Source organism: Eleutherodactylus coqui, chromosome 8, assembly GCF_035609145.1.
Source record: "Eleutherodactylus coqui strain aEleCoq1 chromosome 8, aEleCoq1.hap1, whole genome shotgun sequence".
In the NCBI taxonomy this organism is placed as follows: domain Eukaryota; kingdom Metazoa; phylum Chordata; class Amphibia; order Anura; family Eleutherodactylidae; genus Eleutherodactylus; species Eleutherodactylus coqui.
This window is the reverse complement of record NC_089844.1, coordinates 54153132-54172561: the sequence shown is the minus strand read 5'-3', so window position 1 is coordinate 54172561 and position 19430 is coordinate 54153132. Positions and strand designations below refer to the sequence as shown.

Sequence of the window (19430 nt, the reverse complement as noted above, 5' to 3'; positions counted from 1 at the left end):
GGAGGGGCCGACTTTTATATTAGGCGAACACCTGATCTCGCCAGCCACTCACTGCAGGGGGGGTGGTATAGGGCTTAAACGTTGCAGGGGGAAGTTGTAATGCCTTCCCTGTCTTTCAATTGGCCAGAAAAGCGCGCTAACGTCTCAGGGAAGGAAGTGAAAGTAACCAGAACATCCCGAACACCCTAATATTCGCACGAATATCAAGCTCGGACGAACGCGTTCGCTCATCTCTAATGCTAATTAGTCATAAGTTTACTGTAGTAAAAAAATGTTTAATCAAACTTTTAAAAATCTATTTTAATATATACTAGTTCTTTTTTTATTTTGAAGCCAGAGTTGGAATTGACACATGTCTATGTCTATCTACCTAAAATTGACTCCAACTCCACAGTCCCAGTTCTGAGAGAGGACCATTTCAGTATGTCAAGACCTCACCATAATGATTCTGAAAATGTTATGCTTAATGTGTAAGCCAGCATTAAACAACCAATTCCTTCAAGAGACTTTTCGTATAAGGAAGTGATGGCACATTGCTAGGATATGTTGTCATTTGCTAATTGCAGGGGTTCGACTGCAAGGACCCCTTCAATCAATAGGAGGAATAAGAATTTTTTTTCTAATTTTGTCCTTGCAGAACAATACTCTTAAAAAGGCTCTTGAATAGTGTTGAGTTGCAGTTCTCTGCACATGATCTGGGGAATGATGTGGAGTCTTGTGATTTGACCTCCCCCCACTAAACAGCATAGAGAGCCTCATGTGGCGCACAGTGTTAAGGCAGATACAAGAATAAGTGGAAACCTATATGATATGTTTCATGGTTATTTGTTTAGTTGTTACTAAAGCAGAAAGCTCTTGCTCATGACCTGAAGTTTGCAAGTTCAATCCCCGCTTGGTTCAAGTAGCCGGCTCAAGGTTGACTCAGCCTTCCATCCTTCCGAGGTCGGTAAAATGAGTACCCAGCTTGGTAGGGGGTAGTCAATAGCAAACCATCATGCAAAAACAGTCTGCCATGAAAATGTCACTCTATGAGTCAGTCATGGCCATTACTCTGTGCTTGTACGAGGGGAATTTTCCTTCTACTTCCTTCACCCACCATCAGCATGTGATGGCACAACTTGCAGATAAAAAAAAATGTGATGGCAGCTTGCAAGCCACAATGCAACTACATTGTCTTCCATTATGTTTCAGGGCTATACTTTGATCTTTCGCACCATGACCTTTTTCGTCATCAAATTAATTATGTAGCCTTAGTCCTACTATTATATTTCCCATGTCTTTGGAATTCACTTCTTTGAATAAAAAACTGTTACAAAAACTGCTGCTTTAAAAAAAAAACAAAAAAAAAACCTGTTTGTGGAATACCCTCTATTAGAGTATCTCCGATCTCGTGAGTCAGAGATGTCTAGTAGTGGCAGCAGCAGTATTTTAATAAATAAAAGATGAAAGATTTTGCAGAATTTGCTTTTCTTAATGAAAACAGTTTTTTTATTTATTTCTTCCCAAATTATAGTAATTCAGACACCTCTGTGCTGCCTACAATTGCTTCATGCATTGTGAAGGCGAACCAGCATCATTTGCTTCTGACAAACCAGTAATTTTCTGTGATTTAATGATCATATATGGTTAAATGAGGAATGAATTCTTGAATCTGGAGACACGGCACATGCAGCATTTCTGTACATCCCTCAGATCTTGTAACAGTTCCTTCTACCTCATGAGTTTATCTCCTGTTAATATAGCAAAATAATTACGTTCTGTGACATATACTCTTCAGGAGGAGCTGCAAGTAAATGAACGGTTTCTTTTGGGATATGTGAACGTAGTTATTGCTTTCCTAAATCCCTTTTTAATTTGGTTGCAATTTTGTGTGTGTGTTATTACTAAGTATGGGAATGAATTACTTACTGTATCGAACTAAAATGCCATTTTTCAAAATGTGAAGCTGCACTTCTAATCTAAGCAATTGAGTCAACTATTTATGTCCCCAACTATAGTTTCCAAGGGATTCACTGGAAAGTTGTCTACCACATGGCTCCCCGTATAAAGGGACAATCAAGTCCAAGGTAAATTTCATTACAGATACAAGAATAAGTGGAAATCTATATGATATGTTTCATGGTTATTTGTTTAGATGTTTGTTTAACATTTACAGTCTTAAGATTGTTTTTTCTAACGTTTCCCCTGCGAGGGGCATTCTTCAGCTCTTTGTTATGTAAAGTTATGTAAAAATTAAATAAAAACTTTTGAAACTCAAAGCCATCGCATGGTGCTTGCATGCTGTCCGATGTTTGTTTCCAAAACACTTGCGATCCTAACTTGGTTAGTATCACTATGAAAAACGCATGTTGGCAAGTGTGATAATGGGCTGAGTTTCTTGGCCCGATATGTCACTTGCCTGTCTAAATGTAGACTTAGTAATAACTATTCTGGGTCATTACTAGAGATGAGTGAGCATACTTGCTAAGGACAATTACTTGATCGAGCATTGCCCTTAGCGAGTATCTCCCCGCTCGTAAGAAAAGGTTCGGCTGCCGGCGTGGGTGAGAGGTGAGTTGTGGAAGTGAGCAGGGGGGAGTGGGTGGGAGAGAGTGAGAGAGAGATCTCCCCTCCGTTCCTCCCCACTCTCCCCCGCTGCTCCCTGCCCGCTGCTGGCAGCCGAATCTTTTCTTCCGAGCGGGCAGGTACTCACTAAGAACAATGCTCGCTCGAGTAATTGCCCTTAGCGAGTATGCTCGCTCATCTCTAGTCATTACACATGGTTTTAGTCCATCACAAACATTGCATATATAACATTGCAACTTCAAGAAAATATATTGAATAGATTTTTGTTTAAAATCATGTCAGAAAGAGAAATCCACAGCTTTTTATCTAAATTTAACCTGTAACTCCCAACAGGAACTACACAGACTATTGGATCTTGGTTATTTTACGTCTGCTTTGCATTTCACCTTCAACATGAAAAGCGGCTTGTACAATGTCAAGCTGATCTTAAAGTGCCTTGATCTACTGGATAGAAGAGCTCTCAGGTATGTTATCCTTGAGGCTGAAGACTTTCTCCAACTCCTTAGGTCTTGTTATACAACAAATCAATTATGCATTTGATATATTAACATCTATGCTTCTAATGTTGGTTGCTGTCAGAAGCATTGTTTTTTGGGAAAAGGTCAGATCTGGTAATTATTGCACCCTTCAGAATTCATTGTAATGTTTCCAGAATATTGATAAGACTTTTCAGCCGAGGAACCTTAAAACTTTGAAGACAGTAATGTATTGTCTGCCATTCACTTCGCAGCATCCCATAGGGATACCCCGGATACCTGACATACGTGGGGAGCTGGGAGGGTTAAGTGATGGCTTGTCACAGCGGCACTTAACAGACTCTTTTCCCGGAGAGATAACATGCAGCCAAGGCCAGAGTGTAACTGCAGGCCACCAAAGACACCCCTAGGATAGGGATTGCCAATAAACAGGAAAGTGGGTGTTGTAGTTGTCACGGGTGACGCCACCGTTCCTACACACCGGAATAAAACTTGGTGGAGAATAATTACAGACACAGTCTTTTAATACCTTGGGTCCCTAGGAACGGTTAAGGCCCAGTATAAACTTTACTTTGGTAAACTTGCAGAAAACAGTTATCACAAGGCAATTTAGGTACAGTCTATATAGTGCAGGCAAGACAAGAGGTTTGAGGCCAGGGAGGAAACACAGGATGACACTGGTCCTGCAGTCTACGTTATCTGTCAGGAACTGCTCCTGGAAGGGAACACTCCGAAGGAGGAATGGTGTAAGGATCACTCCACAGACACTCTGACAGTAGTTATTGAGTTGAAGAGCATACTTCTACGCGGTAGAACTTGTACTAGTATTTAGTACCTCTGAACTGGCCTTGTTAGGGAAAGTAATTACTTACAATTGTTCTCTCTCTTATTTGGGGCTCACTTCACTCACATCCTATGGGATATCTCACCTTAGCTTCAATCTTTATTGCAAGGAAGCTGATGGTGCTTCCATGTGGCTCTGTGTTGTAGACCCTCTCAGCAGACACGATGGAAGAACGAACACAGATTGAAGACCCTTTTCCACTCTCAAGCACTTCTATTTATACCTTCACTAATATCACATGACATGACTGATACATTTACATGCAGGCAATGATTTTATTAAAGTTAATCTATCAAGTGCCCATTCATGAAATTATGAATGGGTGTGAGTCAGACCTGCCTCTGATTGGCTCAGCGCTGAGCCAATCAGGGGGCAGGTCTGACTCACACCCCCTTCACACCCACTGCAGGCCGGCCGCGGGGAACTCAGGCTGCCGGGAGCAGGTGAGTATGTATATTTTTTTTATTTTAACACTTTTCTGGATGAATTGCAGGGAAGGGCTTATATATTTAATCCCTTCCCGACAATTCATCCCACACTCGCCCGCAGCGCATTGCTTTCAATGGAGCCGGCTGTATCGCCGGCTCCATTGAATGCAATGCGCTGGACAGCTCCGGCCCGTTTCTAATGAAACGCGGCTAGGAGCAGATTTTCGGGCACCGGTCACGCGATTTGCGGATGCGCATCCGTCATGCGATCCGCAAATCGCGCGAAAAAACGCCCGTCTGACTAAGTCCTGATCATGAGGCTGAAGGCCAGATGAGGTATTTTCTGCCTCTAGTTATAGCCAATGAAGGCTGAACATAGGGCTTTGAAGAAAGACTGGGGGAGATGGATAGGTAGCATTCTCAGTTTATAAAGGATTTGCGGTAGAACGTAGGTCTTTAAGATATTTTTTCTGCCAAACCAGGAGGCATATGGTATGTCATATTTCTGTAGTATGGATTTGACCTGGGACATCAAGGGTATAAAGTTGGCGCTGTATAGATCTTTTTTTTTGTGATCTTTATGCCGAGGTACTCTATTGAGGTGTCCGACCATTCAAAGGGTGAGCTGGACCTCAGGTGCGAGCATCGGTCTGGCGGGATGGAGACATTTAGGATGGTGGATTTAGTGTAGTTTATCTTGAAATTTGATATATTCCTGAAGGAGTTTAAAAGAGTGATCAGGTTGGGGATTCCTGTCTCAGGCTCGGATATCCCAAACATAATATCGTCTGCGAATGCAGCCGTGTTTAAGCTGACTGGGCCAACTCTCAATCCCTTAATATCTGGGGCCAACCTGACGCTCCTCAATAGAGGTTCCAGCGTGAGGATAAAGAGGGTCGGGGAAAGCGGACAACCTTGTCGAGTACCATTTCTGATATCGAAAAGAGGGGAAAGTAAGTTGTTGACTTTCAGTCTGGTGTAAGGTTCTTTGTAAACGGAGAAGATTGCCGCTAGGAAGGGAGGTTGAAGTGGGTCAGGACTCTCTCCATGTAGGTCCAGCTCACCCTATCGAACGCCTTCTCGGCATCTGTTCCGACAAGCGCCAGCTCTATATCGTTGGTTTGTGCGTACCTTATGGCATGGAGCAATCTGTAGCAGTTGTCTCTGCCCTCTCTATTTTTGACAAACCCTGCTTGTTCCCTTTCAATCAGCGTGGGGATTAGAGTTTCAAGCCTTTTAGCTAGTAATTTAGCCCAGAATTTAACATCTGTATTGATAAGGGAGATGGGCCTATAGCTGCCACAGAGCTCCGGGTTTTTGCTATCCTTATGGATGAGCGTTATGTGAGCCTCCTGTGCTTGTTTGGGTAGTGATTTCCCTGACATGAGGGCATTCATCAAGTCTTTCAGTTTAGGGGCCAGTGTCTCCTTGAAAGTCTTGTAGTATAGTACTGGGTAGCCGTCGGGGCCAGGGCTCTTACCGGAGGGGCTGTTAGTTATTATTTCCTCTACGTCTTGTAAGGAGATGGGGAGCACTAAGGCTCGGGCGTTGGAGTCCTCCAGCTTGGATAAGTTAATATTGTTTAAGAAGTGGTCTATTTGTTCCTTAGTGTCATTGGGGTTTATAGGGGGTTCCGAATTTTTTAGGTTGTAAAGATCTGCGTAGTATTTTTGGAAGGCCTCTGCTATTTCTTTTGATGAGGTTAAAGATTTCCCTGTATGGTCTTTGATGGAGGAAATATGGTTCTTAGTTTTAGCTTTTTTGATCATGGAGGAGAGCAATTTGCTCCCCTTATTGCCATGGGCGTAAAATTTATATTTCAGATACAGGTGTTTTTTGTTATACCTAGATTCCAGCAGGCCTTTAAGCGTCCAGCCTTTGTTTGAACACTTCCAATGAAGGAGAACTCACCACCTCCCGTGGTAACCTGATCCACTCATTGATCACCCTGTCAGAAATTTTTTTCTAATATCTAATCTGTGTCTCCTCCCTTTCAGCTTCATCCCATTGCTTCTAGTCTTTCCTTGTACAAATGAGAATAGGGCTGATCCCTCTGCACTGTGACAGGCCTTCAGATATTTGTAGACTGCTATTAAGTCTCCTCTCAGCCTTCTTTTTTGCAAGCTAAACATTCCCAGATCCTTTAACCATTCCTCATAGGACATGATTTGCAGACCGCTCACCATCTTGGTAACTCTTCTCTGAACTTGCTCCTGTTTGTCTATGTCTTTTTTAAAGTGGGGTGCCCAGAGCAGGACATAGTATTCCAGATGAGGTCTGACTAAGGACTAATACGTTCCAAAAATTGTGTATACCTTTTTGGCTGCTGCATCACATTGTTGACTCATGTTCAGTCCATGATCTATTAGCATACCCAAGTCTTTTTCACATGTGCTGCTGCTTAGCCCAATTCCTCCCATTTTGTATGTGCTTTTTTCATTTTTCTTGCCCAGATGTAGGACTTTGCATTTCTCCTTGTTAAATACCATTCTGTTAGTCGCTGCCCACTGTGCAAGCTTTTCTTGATCTTTTTGATCTAGTAATATTGATCTAATTTGATCTAAAAAGATGTCTTGAAAGGCAAGAAGCCACTCCCTTTGGCTGGAAGGAAGCATTCAATCTTCAGAGGTGACACGGCTTCTCTATTATAAGAGCTGTGAAGCCGTGTCATTGCGTACTTGCTGCATTCTCGAATTACCGCTATTTGAGCCTAAATTAAAGTCTTAGGCTCTGTTCACATCTGCATTTGGTTTTCCATTTTCCTGCTCTGTCATGACAGCAGTAAAACGGACTACTTGCAGAGAATGTAACTGTATGAGCCCCATTGACTATAATGGTGTCCGTTTAGCTTCCGTTATGCCCCCTGTCATTTTCCCATGTTACGCTATTGTATCTGGGAGTGTTGGTCCTAAGCTGAGTCTCTGACATAAATGTGAACAGAGCCAAGAATATAATAGCAACACCTACAGATGTAGCAAAGTTTAAAAAGTACACTAGTGTCGGCCGTAGAATACTACTTGTGTAATGCAGCCATTCTAATAAGCGAATAAGTGCGCTACTAGATAGTGTAGGCTCGCTATGTTTTTTAAAAACCTTGCTATATCTGTAGGTAAATGTATTGGATTTTTGTTTGAACGTTTATCCAGTTTTATCACAACGTGGGCTTAGGCCTCCCTCGCACAGGGCGTTTGCAGAAATGCAGCGTTTTTCAATGCTGCATTTACTGCAGATTCCGCCCGGTTGCGCACCTAGCCGCTGACGTCCAATTCACGGACGCTGGTCTCTGCTGCTGATCCGGGCTTCCCCTGCACTCACAGGTCTATTGCTGTCGGCCAGGTTTGAGAACCCCGCGTCCAGTAATAGACTGCTGTGATTGGTTCTCGGCGCTGGCTTGATGCCCAATCACAGCCCTTCATTGACTGTCTCAGCCAATCAGAGCTTGCCAGCTTTCATCTGATTTGCTGCAAATTTTCTGCAGCAGTAAAAATCTACAACAAATCTGCACCAAAATTTGCATCAAAATTCTAACCATTTGGTGATTTTTTTCTGCTGTGGAAAATTCTCAGCAAATCAGCTACATGTGAACACACTCTTAGGGCTCAGTCAGACGGGTGGTTTTATGTACGCATGTTACTTGCATTTGCGATCCACAACTATTAAAAACCATTGCTTTTTAATGGCAGCGGTCATATGCCTGATATTTACCTGCGCACAAAAATGCGCAGTGGTAAATATAGGGCAGCGGATTTAAAAATGCAAGTAACTGCAGCATCTGTTTTTTTGGGATGTGAAACCCCTTGATGCTGTCATATCCAGGAGTTTCACCTTGTGCTCAATGAGGCCGCCAGCAGCAGCGCCGACCCCATTGAGAACATACAGTGAAGATCGCGATACTCTGGCACACCTATGACAGCTGTGGCACAGGAGCACGATGTTCTCCCATTGAATTCAATGGAACCGGCACCACAGCAGCCTTCATTGAAAGCAATGGGCTGCCGGTAAGCCCTGCAGTGATTTTTAGGGAAGGGCTTTAAATATAAGCCCTTCCCTGAAAAATCATACCTAAAATGTGTAAAAAATAAAAAAATATATATACTCACCTCTCCCCAGCTGCTGGGGCTCAGGCGCATCCAGCCGGGTCTTCTGCCTGCACTAATTTAAAATCCCCACCTGCTGAAAGGGCTGCCTCTGATTGGCTGAGCACTGTGACCAATCAGAGGCAGCACTCAGCTGTTGAATGACAATTGAGAGCTGCCTCTGAATAATCACAGTGCTCAGCCAATCAGAGGCAGCTCTTTCAGCAGGTGGGGATTTTAAATCCCCGCCTGCTGAAAGCACTTCAGAGCAGTGCAGGGAGAGAACCTTGCTGGGTGCGCCTGAGCCCTGGCAGCTTTGGAGAGGTGAGTATATATATTTACTTTTTACACATTTGAGGGATGATTTTCAGGGAAGGGCTTATATTTAAAGCCCTTCCCCAAAAAATCACTGCAGGGCTTGCCGGCAGCCCATTGCTTTAAATGAAGCCGGCTGTAGTGCTGGCTCCATTGAATTCAATGGGATAGCATGGCGGTCCTCTTCATCTCCGCGGGGAGTTCCCTTGTCACTGGACAATGCTGTCACAGTGTTCAATGATGAGGTGACTCCCTGTGGAAATGAAGAAATCCTCTGTCACAGCTGTGGCAGAGGATCACGATCTTCTGTATATGTCAATGGGGCTGCGGCTGCTGCCACCGGCCCCATTGACCAAAGGTGAAACCCCTGGATGTGACAGCATCCAGGGGCTTCACATACAAGGAATCCCCTGCTGCAGCTGTCACAGCCGCAGCAGGGGATAGCGGGCAGCACACTTTATGTGCGCATAAATGCATATAAGTGCGTTTTTACAACTAACTATATGTACCTTCAGGTTGGACCAAATTCTTATACTTTTTTATGTTACCATGTTTTCATAATAGGACTTCTAAGCATGGGCATACAAAAAAAGAGAAGGTTCCCCATAGGAAATGTTAAAAATGAACCCCTGTTATTAACTTTTTTTCCACCCAAGACAGAAGGGCTTGGTGTTTCTTTTCCCTTCAACACCTTTCTCATAACTCTTGGGCTTATTCCCAGCCCTTTGCTTGCTAACAATTGAGTTCTTCTAGAGAGGGAAATCCAGCATAGGTTTGCGTAAGCCAATGGTAAAAGGGATGAAACAAGCAGGCCTGGGTCCCTTTCCTCCAATAGTTCCATAGCTACTGGATTGTCTACCTCTATGGTATGTCTTTCCTTTTAAGGGGAGCAATGAATCCCAAAATGTCATTTGTAATTAGACATGAATCCCAGCCCTCAGTCTTACACTGTATATAAGGCACATTCAGGAGCAAGTCTACAAATGTGTCTACAGGAACCCTAGGGGCTAACATCAGATCTTTCTGCACCAAGCTGTGACATGATCTTTCAAGGCCTCCTTTTTGGCTTTTCGAAATGTCATAAAAATTGTAGTTGCTTTCAGTAGTAATTTAGCCAGTACAGAATAGTTAAAGTACAATTGGCTAAAGGTCTGCAAGAACTTCAGACTCACATCACTCCCACTTGAAAGGCTGTTTTAGCAGTTCATACTACTAGATACAAAGGAAAGAACAGGCTCACATGCTGGGGCTTAGCTAAAGGGCAAAGACATCTTTCTTTAGCAGTATGGCTGAGATATTAAGCTGTTTGATATTTTGTACAGATGCTGAGATTTTGTGGGGAAAAAAATTGATTGCTATGGACAACTTAAATTTAGTACACAACTTCTGATATTCACTTTCCAAATAGTTTTGCTGACATCCAAGAAGCAAAAGTGGCTTTTACTACATATGAGCATTTTGACCAAAGGGGGATGAAAGGAGAGAACAGTATGCTACTCAAAGCTATCAAGGTAAGATCAATGTAATAATAACCCAAAAATACAAAAAAAAAATATAAATCAGTTTGTGTGTATTGATCATTATTAGAGATGAGCGAGCACCAAAATGCTCGGGTGCTCGTTACTCGAGTCGAACTTTCAGTGATGCTCGAGAGTTCGTTTTGAGTAACGAACCCCATTGAAGTCAATGGGCGACTCGAGCATTTTTGTATATGACTGGTGCTCCGCTAAGGTTTTCATTTGTGAAAATCTTAGCAAATCACCAAAGTCATGTAAAAAACACAGAAATGGATAGGGCAGGCGAGGAGCAACATACAGGGCTGCATTTCGGGCTCCGAGGTCTCACTATTAAGCCACAATAGTGGCAAGAGTAAGACCCCCCCCACACACACACTGTCAGCATAACGATCGTTCTCCTCTGCCACAGCTGTAACAGCTGTGGCAGAGAAGAACGATGTTAGCCCATTGAAAGCAATAGGCTGCCAGCGAGCGCGGGATGAATTTCCGGGAAGGGCTTAACAATATAAGCCCTTACCTGAAAAAGAAAGATTTTAGGGTAAAAAAGAATAAAAATGCAGGCATTCTCTTCAATGGAGCCGCTGCTGCTGCCGGCGACTCCATTGAAGACAATGGTCCGCTGGCACACCTGAATTCTTTTTCAGGGGAGGGCTTTACATATAAGCCATTCCCTGGAAATGAATTAAAAGTGATTTAAAAAACAAAACAAATAGATACTCACCTCCCTTCAGCTGCCGGGGCACAGCTGCGTCTTCTCCTGCTGTCCCCTGCACTGTGGTGCTGAACTGCTGTCATTCAGCTGAGAGCTGCGCTGAGCCAATCAGAGGCAGCACTCACTCACCCATTCATGAATTCATGAATGGGTGTGAGTGAGATCTGCCTCTGATTGGTCAGGCTGTGACCAATCAGAGGGAGCTCATTCAGCAGGCGGGGATTTTAAATCCCCGGCTGCTGAATACTACAGAGAGCAGTTCAGAAGAACTGCCAGCTGGCCGCAGCTGAACTCCGTCTGCCGGGACCAGGTGAGTATATATATATTTTTTATTTTTACACATTTCTGGATGAATTGCAGGGAAGGGCTTATATATTTAGGCCCTTCCCGAAAATTCATCCCGCGCTAGCCGGCAGCCTATTGCTTTCAATGGAGCCGGCTGTATTGCCGGCTCCATTGAATTCAATGGTCAGTGCTTGTTTAACCGAGACGAGCACCGCATGGTGCTCGTCTCGAGTAACGAGCATCTCGAGCACCCTAATACTCGAACGAGCATCAAGCTCGGACGAGTATGCTCGCTCATCTCTAATCATTATGTCTTCTTCAACATGAGCAGATATTTTAATAGTTTTGCTTAGATTTACTACTTTTGGCTCTGCATGTTTATGCTTGGTCTAGATTGAAAAGGCACTTTTATACATTATGCTAATGAATTATATGGTACACAATCTTAAAATATGGACTGTAGTAGTATTTTATGTTTGTATATAGTGGAATAAGCAAATGTTACCTTAATACGATGGTACTTGGGACAGTCAATTCTGGGTAGCCAGTAGACTAGTAATGGTATCTCTGGGTAAAAATCATATCATGTGATATCATATCATAGATTTATTGAGCCACATGGTAGTCACTGACTGCACAAATCGAGCACCTACTCAAGAAAGACATTAGTCGATGTCAAGACAGCCGGTTTGACTCCATTGTACCATAAAGTGATTTGGTTTAGGGCTATTTCTGGGGGCAGTACCTGATTATCACCCTTTAACCTTACCAACCAGGATTCGTTCTTTGCTGCAGAGGCTATTACCACAGAATGAGTCTCAATATTGTGGAAGACGATGCAAACTGTTCAGGACAACTATAATGTGGTAATGGGGAAACGGGCACAGACATGGTCATAGAAAAGAGCCTAGGTTAGAATAGGTGGAATTCTTTTGCAATGATAAATTAGGCCAAGAGTCAGGGCAGGCATCAAACAAATAAAGTGTGGTCCAATAACGAGCCGAGGTCAGGAGTGGAGAAGATGGGAAAGTTAAGTAGAACAGGCATGGGTCAAACTAGGAATCAAACAAGACAATAGAACACCTTTGCATACCAGAAAAAAAAATTGCTCAGGCACCCACAAGCGGGAGAGAGCGCTTTAAATGGACAGAGACCTATCTGGATTATTTGGGGTGGAAAACCTTGGTGTACATGGTGGCCTTTTAAGAGGTGGGCTGGCTACACTGCAAACACACCCTTCAGGCTTTGGAGACAGGAGCCCTAGGTTGTGGAAGGATGTGGTGTCCGCTACATCTGACAAAGAGAGAGAGAGAGAGACAGGGACTGCGGATGCTGCATCAGGGAGGAAAGAGGAGCTCGTGGTTATTACAGTAGCATCCTTGGGTCAGGATGGTAAATGATATAGCAAAATTATGGCAGCAATGGAAGATGCAAAAGAGTAAAAAATACATTCCTCCATAAAAAGTCACCAACAGCAGGAACTTTTCAACCTATGTATCCAGGTCTTTTTTAAGCTTATTAGTGACAAAACACATGTGCATATATATACAAATACAATCAGCAGCAAAACCATTACACGTGTACAAATGAACAAGGCTCACATTAACCCCAGTGGCACATCTTCATTATATGGCAGGGCTCAAGGCACTTGCTATAAGGGAACTCCCAGTCCTCCATGCATTAAGTATTGGCAGCGTTATATAAATCATGCTGCACATGTCCAGAGGATGTCATCAGCGTCACATGACTATAGTCACATGATCGCACTCTGATCAACTGCATCATCAGAAATGAGCGGTCATATGACCGCAAGTCATCATATACAAGCCAGACGCCTAGCCACTAGGCCGACATCAGGCCATAGCAAAAGCCCACCGATCTATATTGAAGGATCTCAGACCAAAGCAGTCAGTCAGGCAACATGGATTGAAAATCCAATGCCAAATGAAAACATAATTGTATTACATTAAAGGATCTATGAACTAATAATATAAACCAAAATTACATAACAGCCGTATAGTAAATCTTTATTACAATATAGAAATACATAAATATACCCAAAAAACCCTTTATTCACAAAAATAGCAAAAAAAAAATGGAAAATGGGTATGAGAGGAGGGAAAATCAATGATGTCAGCAATGCCAGAGCCCAGCCATCAATGGAGCCTAAAACAAAAACACACAAAAATAATTTAAAACAACATAAGAATAAGTGCATTAGACATATACTTAGAGAAATGTGAGGATCATGGGACATAGGCAGAGAGATTAAATGTAAGGCATGTAATCCTGATTTAACCCTTTCCAATCCACTGTCTGATGTCTGTAGACATTTTGATTGAAGGCTGTACAGCTTTGATGTTAGAAGACGTCCGGCAGGGTATTCTTACTGTATATTACTGGTCGCTCTGTTGTTGGGGGGCCTCTCCAGCAGGTCCCATACCACAGTACTGGCTCTAGCTAGCAGATGGCGCCATTGTATAATGTCAGAAAGAGAGAGCTCCCTAGGAAACCCTTAATCCAAAATTGGATTGCAAAGGGTTAAACCCTTTGGAGCAAGTGTATCTAGGATATATATATATATCCATCTAAATTTTTTCTTTTTGAGTAATTTAACTCTATCAACTCCTAGTAGGTCAGTGATGTAACTCCTTCCAGAATCATCAGGGCTCATTCGGACATGAGTATTTTTGGTGCGTGTGCTATCCGTGTATTTCATGTATATCACCCAGACCCATAATAGGCTGTTAGGCTATTCACTCAGAAGTTTTTCACTGGCTGAATATTCCATTTTCCTCCGATTTTACGGACAGCAGTTATACATGCAGCTAATTTGGCTCTCGGATACACAAGGATGGCATTTATGTCGGGGCCAATGAGTTTTGTGTCCAAAATTCATAGACAGCACATATCTACAATGTGGCAGTATGAGTACAGCTTTAGTGACAAAAATGCATGCAAGTTCCTAGCTGGAAATCATTCACTCAAGTGCTTCTTTGTGAAAATTATGTCTATTTCACTTTATCTGTCCCTTTTTATCACACATGAATGCTTGAATGGAAGGATTTTTTTCAGCCAAAATACACATGAAGCATTCGTACAAGTTTGATCACTGTCATGGCAACAGGTTAAAGGGAAGATGAACACTTTTCCACACAAGAGCGATTCAACTTGGAAAAACTGCAAAAAACATTTTTGAGTTGCATCCATTTTTGTGTTTTGAAGTCAGTGTTTAATCAAGTTCGGTCATATCAACCATAGTGTAGTCTTTTTAAATATTGTTATATCTATATAGCCTTGGATGACTTCCTTCTACAATGTCTTTTCTTCCTAAAGGGATTGCTTAGGATAGGAAAAAAGTTTGTTTTTTTTCCAGAAAAAGACCCACTGTGGTCCCTAGGTTGTGTCTGGAATTGTAACCCAGTTCTAATCACTTGAATGAGAATTAACTGCAGCACCAGACACAGCCAATGGATATGGGTGGCGCTGTTTCTGAAAAAAAATCGACCTCTTTTTATAATCCTAGACAATCCATTTAAGGTTAGGGAACAATATCAGGTGATTATTGGATCTTATATATTTCTGCCGATCAGTGGGCAATCAGAAAATAAGAGTCTATATTAACTAAATAAAGTAAAAGTAGTTTAACTACAGATGCAGACATTATTGTGACCTGCGAGGTGCGCTACAGCATTAACGTAGTGCTGCTAGACAGTTTAGATAGCACAGCTACTCATATACTTTGTATTGAAGGTGCCACGTAATGCAAATTGCATACAAATGTTTGGTGCAACGAATGTTGATTTAAAGATTGCTACATCTGTAGAACAAGATGGGATCTGAATCTGTACAATTCATTTAAAGACATCTGCATACTGGGGCGGATTGGGAACTTAAAGTGGCCCTGGAAAATATCTAAAAATTGTGTCATTCAGAACATGATAAAATAATAGGTTGGGTCCTAAGTAGATGCTAAATGAATGCATTTCCACAAAGGGGCATTGGTAGAATGTGCGCATAGTGCATAGGGTTTTGTTGGGAAGAAACACATGGCAGCAGAATTAAGCTTACTAAATAGATGCAACACCAGAATCAAGCTTACCACATAGATATTATATCAGAACCAAGCATACTACATAGATATAGTGTGAGAACAAAGTTTACAACATAGATATGAGAACAGGACCAGACTTAGTACTTGGGTATGGTACCAAAACCGAGCATACCACATAGATATGATAATAGAAGAAACCTTACTACATAGATACAGTACCAAAAGCAAGCTTACTACATTGATACAATATCAGAATCAAGCTTACTATGTAGGTGCTTCCCGCCTGTTTCTGGATCACTTTGCCACCTGGCTCCCCAACTTCTTATCCTCCTGACAGCCAAATCGAGGGGTGACTACTCCCTACTGATCCTTCTCGACCTCTCCGCAGCATTTGACACTGTTGACCACAAACTCCTCAGTAGGCTTTGCTGCATCTCCCTAAAGGACACTGCCCTTTCCTGGTTCTCCTCCTACCTATCTGACCGCTCATTCAGCTGCTCCTTTACTGGCTCTACCTCCTCTCCTCTTTTCCTTGCTGTTCGGGTCCTCGGCCCCCTCCTTTTCTCTATCTACACAGCCCCTATTGGACAAATCATCAGGAGATTTGGCCTCCAATACCACCTGTATGCTGATGACACCCAGCTATACACTTCTGCCCGTGTCATCTCTTTACCTTTCCTCCTTAACATCACCGACTGTCTGTCTGCTGTCTCTAACACTATGTCCTTTCTCTACCTAAAACTAAAACCTCTCAAAAACTGACTTACTGGTATTTCCACCCTCTATTAACTGACCTCATCCTGACATCTCCATTTCACTATGTGGCACTATGTGGCACCACCATAACTCCCAGACAGCATGCCCACTGTCTTGGGGTTATATTCATCTCTGATCTCACCTTAACCCTGTACATCCAATCTCTCGCCCGAACATGTCACCTGCACCTCAAGAACGTTGCAAGAATTCACTCTTTTCTCGTTGTGGACACACTAAAAACGCTCACTGTTGCCCTCACCCACTCTCGGCTCAATTACTGCAACTCGCTGCTGTTCGGCCTACCCCTCGCAAGACTTTCCTCTTTCCAATCCATCCTGAATGTGGCAGCCAGGCTCATCTTCCTGTCCAGCTGCTAATCGGACGCCTCTGCACTGTGCCGGTCAAATACAGAATTCAATTTAAACTGATTACCTTCAACCACAAAACTCTTCACAGCACTGCACCGCCCTATATTGCCTCCCTCATCCTAATTCACCATCAGCCTTCTGCACTGCTAACAAAATCAGACTGAGTGCCCCTTTAATTTCAACCTCTCATTACCGTCTTCATGACTTCTCCAGGGCAGCACAAGTCCTCTAGAATCCACCCCCCCACCCCCCACCCCCACACCCCCTCAAAAAAAAAACTATCCGGGCAATGCCTGACACAAAATTTCAGGCGTGCTCTAAAAACACACCTCTTCAGGGAGGCATACCATATCTCCTAAACCAAACCCCTCTGTACTCCGCCTGATAACATGCTCCCCTTTCTACTTACTGCAATCCCTGCTAGCCACCATCAACTGCCCCTGCAGTCATACCGATTCAGCACTATATGGCTTAAGTCTGACCATTGTCTATGTGTATAACATCCATACCGTGCACATCTCCAGACCCTTTACCTTCTGTATCACCCCATTATCTGTAGTATGTAAGCTCGTTGGAGCAGGACCCGCACCCATATTGTTTCCATCAATTGATTACTACATGTAACCGTGTTTTTTGTATTTTTGTACTTTTGCCATTCTGTATCCCCCTGTTGATGTAAGCGCTGTGGAATATGTTGGCGCTATAGAAATAAAGATGATTATTATTATTATTATTATTAGATACAAGAAAAGACCCCAAATTACTGTGTCGATACAGTACCAGAAATAAGCTTACTTCATAGATACAGTACTAGAAATAAGCTTACTTCATAGATACAGTACTAGAAATATGCTTACATTTGCCAGTGTCAAAAATATATATCAACCACCATTGTAAGGCCTTAGTCAGACGGGCGTTTTTTGCCGCGATTTGCGCATGCGCATGCGTCCGGCGATTTTATAAAACCATTGCTTTACAATGGTATCGGACACATGAGCGCTTTTTATGCGCTCGTCCGATAAATTATAGAACAGAAATCGCAGATCGCACCTATCTGCGATCTGCGATTCCTGTTCTCTTCTCTATATGCGCTCAATGGGGCCGGCGGCAGCAGCGCCGACCCCATTGAGAACATATAGAAGACAAATCCTTCTTCTCTGCCACAGCTGTAACAGCTGTGGCAGAGAAGAACGATGTTTGCCCATTGAATTCAATGGAGCCGGCAATACAGCCGACTCCATTAAAAGCAATGGGCTGCCGCCGTGCGCGGGGTGAATTGTCAGGAAGGGCTTAAATATATAAGCCCTTCCCTGCAATTCATCCAGAAATGTGTTAAAATAAAAAATATATATATACTCACCTGCTCCCGGCAGCCGGAGTTCCGTGCGGCCGGCCTGCAGTGGGTGTGAAGGGGGTGTGAGTCAGACCTGCCCCCTGATTGGCTCAGCGCGGAACTCCGGCTGTCGGGAGCAGGTAAGTATATATATATTTTTTATTTTAACACTTTTCTGTATGAATTGCAGGGAAGGGCTTATATATTTAAGCCCTTCCCGACAATTCATCCCACACTCGCCCGCAGTGCATTGCTTTCAATGGAGCGGGCTGTATTGCCGTCTCCATTGAATGCAATGTGCTGGACAGCTCCAGCCCGTTTCTAATGAAACTCGGCTAGGAGCAGATTTTCGGGCGATTTTCGGGCACCGGTCACGCGATTTGCAGGTGCGCATTCGTCATGCGATCCGCAAATCGCACGAAAAAACGCCCGTCTGACTAAGGCCTTAGAAAAAAAAAGGATCCATCAAAACAGCATATATAGTAGTTGACATGGAGTTGTGTTGCCTTTTTTGTAGTATTCCTGGATATATTTGAAAATGTCAATCTCATAAAAATTAAGTTAGTTTCACACACTACTTACTAGTTGTGGAATTTCATTTGAGCAATCCAACCACAATTCTGCAACTAAGTAGAGCTGCATGTGGAAAATCTGCCACATATTACATAACTAGAAGTGTGAATGGGATTTCAGGAAACGTATCCACACGCTGCGGAAAAAATCTGCAGAATAAGTTGACCCCATGGTATGGATTTTAATTCCACAACATGTCAATTTATTCTGTGAATTTCCAATGTGGATTTCACATCCCCAAATGAGGGGGGTGAAATCCGCCAGAAAATATGCGGTAAAACCACATACAGATTTTGTTGACGATTCCTTGCTGTGGAATAATGGTAAAATCTGCAGCGGATATTCCTGAGGCTACATGCACACGAGCGTGAATATGAACCCCATACACATCAGCAATGTTTTCCCTCACAGCAATGCTGCGAGGCAATAAAAATCACTGCATGTCCTACTTTTTCGCGTTCCTTGGAACACATTGCCCATTGTCTTCAATGGGACCTAACCCTTTCCAATCCACTGTCTGACGTCTGAAGACATTATGATTTAAGGCTGTACAGCTCCGATGTTGGAAGACGCCTGTCGGGGTTCTCAGTATATTGCCAGCCTCTTTGCGGTCAGAGCCTATCCAACGTGTCACCTCATGCAGTACTGTCTTTAGCCAGCATATAGCGCCGTTGTATAACGGCAGAAAAGAGAAAGCCCCCTAGGAAAACCAGGATACAAATTGGATTGGAAAGGGTTAAAGACATTGCATGGCACTGGCATGCCGCGTGATGTGCATGCGAATGGGAAATACTTGCGATCTTCTAATGTGCGATCTTCTCCCTTGCCCGTGTGAATGTAGCCTTATGGAGCATTCCCACAGAGTTTTCATAGGTGTGACAGGTTCTGCTGAAAGCAGCATTGTGATGGAACCCCCCAAATGGAACCATTCAGTAGTGAAATGGACACCACTCCGGTTTGACAAGGGTTCCATTTGTTTCCACTATATTTGGAGTAGAGAATAACAGCAGTCAACTGCATTATTCTATTTTCCAATATAAAGGAAACAAAATGTTTTGCCAAAATGCTCACCCCAACGCAATGTATTTGTGCATTAACCCATTTCCAATCCAATTTGTATCCTGGTTT

The 19430-nt window shown here is 43.0% G+C and overlaps 1 protein-coding gene across 1 annotated transcript in view; it reads left to right on the top strand.

Annotated features, from left to right (window-relative positions):
• The window catches only part of LOC136577475 (uncharacterized), a 229887-nt gene that overhangs the window by 25115 nt on the left and 185342 nt on the right, over positions 1-19430 (top strand). Inside the window, exons 3-5 of the mRNA XM_066577376.1 lie at positions 1998-2066; positions 2899-3029; positions 10113-10215. Of these exons, the coding sequence (XP_066433473.1) occupies positions 1998-2066; positions 2899-3029; positions 10113-10215 (303 nt within the window). The remainder of the gene's footprint in view (positions 1-1997; positions 2067-2898; positions 3030-10112; positions 10216-19430) is intronic.